This window comes from Ananas comosus, linkage group 4, assembly GCF_001540865.1.
Source record: "Ananas comosus cultivar F153 linkage group 4, ASM154086v1, whole genome shotgun sequence".
NCBI classification, from domain to species: Eukaryota; Viridiplantae; Streptophyta; class Magnoliopsida; order Poales; family Bromeliaceae; genus Ananas; species Ananas comosus.
Window position 1 is genome coordinate 6571093 of NC_033624.1, and position 8286 is coordinate 6579378.

Consider the following 8286-nt stretch of genomic DNA (forward strand, 5'->3'; position numbering starts at 1 on the left):
TTCAGTTAACCCTTCCTTTAGTTTATTAGCATATTTATTGTGTCATCCGATGGTTTGTAAAGTTCTAATTTGTAATAATATAATTTTATTTTTATTTATCCTAAATTGTTAGTATACTAACATTCGGTAGGTTTTTTTTTGTTTTTGAGATAAAGATAGCACAATATCCGCTTTATTTATTTTGCATATAAATTTAGCTACGGGAGTTGAGGCATCACGAACTCGAAAAAGATAAAAAGCAACCGGCACAAAAAAGACAAAATCCAACACAAAAACAAAAAAAATAGATAGATTACATCCTTCAATCAAACCAAGTCATTAAAGACTGCAAAACTCAGCGTATTCCCAATCCACATCCTAAATTCATCTAACTGGCAATAGGAGATCAAAAGATTGGTTTTTAAAATTCTGTTATTACTTTTCCGTCAGATTATCCACCAACTCACTGCAACTCTGGTCATATTTTTCGCTATTGACCCTTGGGAGTGGTTCTCCAACACAAGCTCCCAGACACCCTTGACCTCCATCACAGATCCCGGAATGTGTCTACCTTCTTCAATGTTGAGCAATAAAAATATGTTGATTACGCATCCCACCAGTAGATGACCAATAGTCTTGATTTTACTGTTGCACATATCGCACCGTTGATTTCCCGACTTCGCTACTGCGCATAACGGCGTCCTGGATAGTTGATCTCTCAGGGTCGACATGGTAAATATCAAATTTTTAGAGTAAAAAAACTGGACCTGTAAATATGAAAAATTTTGATGGCTTAAATATGTTTAATCCTGAAAACATAAATTACGAGGCAATTCTTAGGTGATGTAGTGGACCAAGTCCATACAATAATTTCTCCAATCTTTTTTCTCCCCAACTTGTGCCGTGTTCCCAAAAATAAGCCATGTAAACTCTCCACTATCTATCTTTCGTCGCTACCGACCTCTCCTTCTTTTCACCCTCTCTCTCTCTCTCTCTCTCTCTCTCTCCATCTCTCCAAGAACAGAAGCAATAGAAGAGCCACCTTTTCAATAGGTAATCCTTCGATATATTTTCGTGCTTGAAATTTCGAATTCCAAATCGGATCTGCAATATACTACGTACTGTATGCTAAATTTTGTTCAAATTTTCCTAATGTTTTTGAGCAAGACCAATGTTTCTGATTCTAACCTCTTTAATTTCCATCTCCTCCTATTTCTCTTAATTTGTTTCTTCTTATCAAAATTTCCACGCCATTCGTATTTGAATTTGAGAATCCAAAAGCACATTTGTGTCTTAATTAATTATTTCCAATTTTTTATGTGGCAGAATTTTTTGTATAATCTGGGTAAAAAGACTAAATCGGGAAAAGAATTAAGTGGATTTCCATAAATAGTTTCGTCAATTTGCCACAGTGTTTATTGCTTAATAATTAATCTAGGAATTACTGTAGTTGATTTCTCCTATCCAACGTTTATTAATTTATTTCAGGTTGTCTAATTTCTTTTTTCTATGAAATTAGTATCCTGGCCATCAAAGATTGTGAGCCATGCATATTTCCACCAAAATTTGAGTTTTCTAGTAAATGTCAATTTTAGAGTTGGTCTTGAATTAGCTGTATTGAAAGCTACGCGGTTTCTTAATTATAACCAAAATCAACCCATGCTTTATTTATAGAATTAATACACAAAATCTGCTAAAATACTAATTTATTTATTTATTTATATAGTATTAAATTAATTAATCTGCACCGCACCCAATTTATCAGCCAATGAGAGCTTCTGGCCCTCGTGGCAGTACTCCATTCGTTTGCCAGCACAAAACTATACCCGACTATTTTTTATTATTATTTTCTTTTCTTTTATTGTTTTTTTTTTTTTTCTTTTAACGAAGTTGATCACTCGACTCCTCCAATCATTATGTTTTCAAAATAGTTGGCACAATAATCCCCAATTACCCATTAAATTATTGGACCTTGCGTCACCACTCCTTTTATATATATATATAGTATCGGAAACATATGAGGGTGACCCATAACAACGTCTCACATTGAAATGACTCATCAACTTTTGTTTTTTCTGTTAAAAGATGCCTTAACTTTTAATTTTTAAAATTAAGTAAATTGAGTTAAAAAAGTTTTTCAAATTTATCTTTTAATTCTAAAATAAATTTGAAGAAATAAAATTCGACCAATTGACGATTGATAACTAATAAAATCCATCCATTATATTTGATTAAAATTTTTAATTTATTTGAGAATTTATATAAAAAGAATTAATAAAAGCCTGGGAGATGGTATATTTCAGCAGGGCAAAAGTTGAGGGCACTATTTCCAAATTGGCTCCTATATATAGTAGAGGGAGGGAGGGAGGGAGGGAGGAGGATCCGGACATTTTCAGGGAAAATACATAAAGAAAGAATAAAATAATAATCACCTTATAACTCCGATGCCGTTATCCCCTGGAATATCTTCCTTCTCATTTGTTATTATTCGCCTCCTCAGTCGTCACGCAGCACGGCAGCAGGTGCAACAGCCGCACATCGCATGCACGATCGATCCCCAATTAAACTAAACGTCTCGCTGATTCTCGGGATCCTTTAATTTCCTCCCCATCCCCGGCGCATGCGATGGCCTCCCTTCCCCATCCGCATCCCGGCCACCACGACTCCTCCTCCTCCTCCGCCGCGGCGCCGGGCTCAGCTTCCTCCACCCCGCGCGGCGGCGGCGGCGGAGGGGCGGAGCAGCAGCAGCAGCAGGTGCGGTTGATGTGCAGCTTCGGCGGGCGCATCCTCCCCCGCCCCCACGACCACCAGCTCCGCTACGTCGGCGGCGAGACCCGCATCGTCTCCGTCCCCCGCTCCGCCTCCTTCGCCCTCCTCCTCTCCCTCCTCTCCAAGCTCCTCCCCTCAAGCCCTAGCCCTAGCCCCAACTCCCCACCCCCACCCCCGATCGTCAAGTACCAGCTCCCCCACGAGGACCTCGACTCCCTCATCTCCGTCACCTCCGACGAGGACGTCGACAACATGATGGACGAGCTCGATCGCCTCTCCTCCTCCTCGTCCTCGTCGTCGTCGTCCTCCTCCTCCTCCGTCCCGCACCCGCTCGCTCTCCGCCTCTTCTTCTTCTCCTCGACTCGCGCCCCTCTCCTCCTCGGCCCCTCCCCCGCCGAGCCCTTCGGCTCCGTCGTCGACGCCGGCGCCGACAAGTGGTTCCTCGACGCCCTCAACGGCGCCGCTCCGCCCCACCTCGAGCGCGGCCGCTCCGAGGCCTCCTCCGTCGTCTCCGAGGTCCCCGACTACCTCTTCGGCCTCGACGCCAACTCCTCCGCCTCCTCCCCCACCACCCGCTCCAAACCCGACCCTTTTTCCGACGACGGCCCCGCCGAACCGGACCACCCGGTCCACCCCCACCTCCGCCACCACGACCACGGCCTCGGCGTCCCCAATTACGCCGCTGTAAACCCGCTCTGGCAACCCGAACCGGTCCCGGTTTACTGCGTCCCCGCCCCCTCGCTGGGCGGGCAGTTGCCGGTCGGGTTCGCCCCGCCGGTTCGCGGCCTCCTGCCCGGGCCGTTCTACATGGCCGGTCCGCCGGGGGCCGGGGGCGACCGGTACGAGGCACCGGCAGCTGGCGGAGTGATTGTGGGCCCAGGCTTCGTTCCGGTATACCCGTCAGCACCACCCGGTGGAGCGTCCATGGGCGCCGGTCATGCTGGGGAGTCGCCGGGAATAGCCGGTGCCGACTTGAGAAGGGCTTCCCAGTAGCGTCGGTTTTGATCATCATATATATTATGAATGAATGAATTAATGGACCTAGCTCGATCGGATGCAGTTTTGGTATTTTGTCAGTTGGTCTGCTGCCTTGCTATATGAATAATGCATGTGAAAAATCAGTTTAAATTGATTTGTAATATTTTGAATTGGATGTTATATTATTACTTGTATTGATTATGGAAAATGTAAAAAATAAAATAAAATGAAAATGTTAGTTTTTCGTCGATATATAAATGCATCCTTTAGCTTAATTTTATGCATCAACAGCTCATTTGACTGTTGGTAGCAGGGGATATTGTTTGACGAAATATTGCTGATTAACCTATATTATTATTTACTTGAAAAATATATAGGATTGATATGTTATTATCACTCATTTTTTTTAATCCTACCATGCATGCAATGATTAGCTTTAAATCTCTCAAGACTTGTACATTTTTACTGTAGCATCTCATTTTTGCTTTGTACGTGGTTGAAATGTATTGCCAAACGACATCCATTTTGATTAATTTTTACACCATATTTTATACAAAGTGAAGACAAACAAAAAACCTATAAGTGTTTTAAATTTTTTTTTTTTTATCTAAAAGTAAAAAAATAAAATGGTGGGAACTGCTGCCAAAAAAATAGTGTTCTTGCCTTTTTGGTGGTATTTTACACTATATTTTATACATTTGAATTAAAAAATTCAAAAACCTTCAAAGCGCATATGGATTCTTTAATAGGAAAATGCTTCTTGTACACCCCAAAAAGAGGTGTGCATTTTACACTTGCAATCCTAGGGTTGATAAAAATTAAATTAATTTTTAATAAAATTTTAAAAAATTGATGTAACAAGAATGACCTTAGGATAGAGTAGCTGTAAGATGTACACCCTACTTTAGGGTGTACCTATAGCATTGCTCATTCTTTTAAGCCTTGAAGAACAAGGGCCCCCTTTGATACCTTATAAAATGTAGCATAGTTAAGCTATGTCTATAAAAAAAATTATTTTATGAGGTGTTTGGGAGGTTCAAAAGAACACTAATTTTTAGAGCATAGTTATACTATACTTGTAAAAGTTGGGTTATATAATAATCCACTTCAGCCTAACGAAACAAAATTTTCACCGTTCTTGAGCTCCATCCCCTTTCCTCCCTCATGCCTCATATTCTAAATTTTAATGTAAGATGTTTAACTTTAATTTTTTAAATTTTAAATTTGTAAATTTTTAAATTTATACATTTTTAAATTGAAATTTTCAAAATTTAAATATAGATTTTTTATTTAAATTTCAAAAGTTAAAGTTCAAAATTTATATTTTAAATTTTAAAATTTTTAAATATAAATTTTAAAATTTAAATTTGAAATTTATGTTTAAAATATTAGATTTTAGATTTCATATTTCTAATTTCAAATTTCAAATTTTAAATTTCAAATTTCAAGTTTTAAATCTCTAATTTCAAATTTGAAAATTCAAAATACAAATATTTAAAATTTAAATTTTAATTTTCAAATTTCCAATTTGAAATTTCATATTTCAATTTTCAGTTTTTAAAGTTCAAATTTCAAATTTTAACTTTTAAACTTTGAAATTTAAATTTCAAATTAGAACTTCTAATTTAAAATTTTAAAAATTTAAAAATTTATTATTGAAAATTTAATTTCATATTTTAAAATTCAAATATTAAAATATAAAATATAAAATATAAAATTGAATTAATTTTGAAATTTTAAGATTTTAAATTTAAAAATTAGAAATTTGATTTTTAAATTTTAAATTTAATTTAAAATTTTAAAATTTTATTTTTAAATTTTATTTTAAATTTTATAGTTTTAATTGTTATCAATTATATAAATTATATAATATATATCTAAACAGCAAAATGAAGCTGTGAGATTTTTTTATAGTTAGAGGATTCCGTGTTTTATTTTGATCAAATCTACAGAATAAAAATTCTATAGAGTTTTTTAACTATGTATCCAAACATGGCTAAAGGTTAGTATATTTGGGCACTGTACGTAGTTCCGAGCTAGGCCTTAGATCTGTTTGTTTGGAGAATTTTCTACTAAAAATATTTTGAGAGTCGGGACAAGCAAGCTCTTGCATGTTAAATCCTTTGCCGAAAAATGATTTTGGGTGGAGCCAAGTGAGGATTGAGTCAAGAGTGCCTTTTTTGTGGTCTGAGTAGCGTCTCTAAATTTGTGTTTCTCTTCTATGTTAAGGTGTCAAAAGGAGCCGTGCAGGTCCAGTGCTCCAATTCCTTAGCGGTAATTGTTAGAAAATATTCAACCAACAATCATAATAAAACCTGATGACAAGCGAAATTTCTGGGTCTTTTATTAACACTTCTTGTACGGAACACCAATAGGGAGAAGCAACACAGTATGAATGGAATCATTCTTGATGATGCTCCTGAAACTACACATCAACAAAGAGGAAGTTGGTTGATACCAAGATGTAATACCTTTAATAAAAAAAAANAGAAATAAACTTAGCTGGAAATGTGAATCAACTAGGATTCGAACTTGGGTCTCGGGTACCAACCACCAAGCCCTTTGCCACTTGCTTTAGGGACGGTCGGTGAATGGAATCATTCTTGATGATGCTCCTGAAACTACACATCAACAAAGAGGAAGTTGGTTGATACCAAGATGTAATACCTTTAATAAAAAAAAAAAAAAGGTATAAGAACTCTGAAGAAGGAGATTACTATTTGATAGGAGTATTGATAGAAGAATACTTAGCTTTCTTCATCGCCAGTGGGTTTAGCTCCGATCATGAACTGGGCAACACCTCTCTCGAACTCCAGGGGAAAAGGTTGAGAGCTTCAGTAGCTTCTCAAAGAAGTTTCGAAGGGAGTTGGAAGGTTGCGAAGGGGCGAAGCGGTAGCTTCCTCCGAAAGACATCTTCAGGGTAGCGGGTTATCAGCCATAGGGATGATCCGACCCGTTACGTCGAAGGGGGGAAACGGCCCAGGCCCTTGCGGCATTAAGGCCCACTGAAGCCCACTTCTGAATGGCGACTTAATAACTCTTTTGTACCCGTAATTTTTGTTATTTTCATTTCAGTCCCGCTCTTAACTGTCTATAAATACCCCCCATGTAACTGAATCAGTTGAACAATTTGGATTTCAAATAAAATTCCACTTCCCTTTGGTCCTCCCTCTTCTTCTCCTCAAGTAATCTCTCTCTCTCTCTCTCTCTTCCCTCTACACTACCAATCTCTTCCTCGGATCCTCCTCGTTGAGCTTGGAACCCATCAATGGCATGGGTAGAGATGAAGCTAAGGTCGATTGAGCACAGATCGCCCCATCCTAGTCTCAGCAACATTTCATCCTCGGCGGTTGCTGCTCCGATAAGATCTGATTTGTGGCTCTCGATCTTAGGATTCAACATTTGAGCTCAATTCACCGGAGGAGTTCAGATCATGGCCACAACTATTCCAGTTTAATCAGATCTGGAGATCCGAGCATTACAAGTGGTATCAGAGCAGTTCCGAACCCAGGGACATGCACAGAAGCTTCATCGGACCATCATGAGGTACCTCTTATGAATAACTCCCTATGTTGAGGTTTCAGTAGCTACTGAGGGATTTTAGAGATATCTCTGTTTATTTTTGAATGATCGTTCCAACTATTCATACATAGTCAGTTGTTTGAGTTTCCAACAAAATTTTTGTGAATTACATCAGAGCATTTCCATATTAGCAAGTCCTTGTGTGATTGAGATTGTAAGGACTGAGATTTTTGCAGTGTAGCTAAACTCTCAGTTGACGATGTTTTTGTGTGTAATTTAATTACAAAAGCACTCGTCAAGTTTCGGGCGAAAACGAGTTAAAACGGAAATTCTACGCGATTTCCAAGTTTCACTTAAAGTGAATAGTAACTCGATTTTTCGGAGAAGCCGCGGTGAGAAGTTGGCTTCTGGCTCGTACCGGACTCTGTTCATAGCAATCCAATAGCTCGTTTCGACCGGTTCAGCTATTCTGGAACCATTGGCGCTGACGGATTTTGAGTTTGACGCACGGATTTCGATAAAATCCAAAAATACATGTTTTATATGTATTTTTGTGTGTTTCTTTCGATTGGAACGAAAGGTTGGATTTTGTCGTGAATCCGTGGTCGATCGAGACGAAACGAAATCGCAGCTTTGTTGTCTCCGTTGTGCTGACCGCACTGGTGCAATCCGTTCGCAAATCTGACGGACGGATCTGCAGAGATCGCGCGTTAATCGAGGAGAGGTCGGTAGTGGCAAAACGATATTTTCGCGAAAGTCGCGATATTTTATGTACCGTTTCGCGAGGGATCACACGTGGAGGGGCGTTCTTGCGTTTTAGTCGTACTGTGAGGGTCTCGGATAGAAATTCTAATGTTTGGGGGACCTTTTTGCAAAGTTACACCTCGGTATTTATAGTTCCTAGGGTTTTGATCCCCTAACCCTAACCCTAGCCAGCCCCCAGCTACCCTAGTCGCCCCAGCCACCTTCACCCTTCCCCCTGCCCTTGCTGCACCACCCCCGGCCGCCGCCGGCTGAGCCCCGGCCGCCGCCGAGCCA

At 39.5% G+C, this 8286-nt stretch overlaps 1 protein-coding gene across 1 annotated transcript; it reads left to right on the plus strand.

The window, feature by feature from the left end:
• LOC109709382 (actin cytoskeleton-regulatory complex protein pan-1-like) lies at positions 832 to 4001 on the plus strand. The gene is made up of 2 exons (XM_020231591.1): positions 832 to 1032; positions 2480 to 4001. The coding sequence occupies exon 2, from the start codon at positions 2605 to 2607 to the stop codon at positions 3739 to 3741; it is 1137 nt and encodes a 378-aa protein (XP_020087180.1). The 5' UTR covers positions 832 to 1032; positions 2480 to 2604; the 3' UTR covers positions 3742 to 4001.

Excerpts from the sequence above, each read along its gene's own strand:
- LOC109709382 (XM_020231591.1), top strand. The coding sequence starts at position 2,605 with ATGGCCTCCCTTCCCCATCCGCATCCCGGCCACCACGACTCCTCCTCC.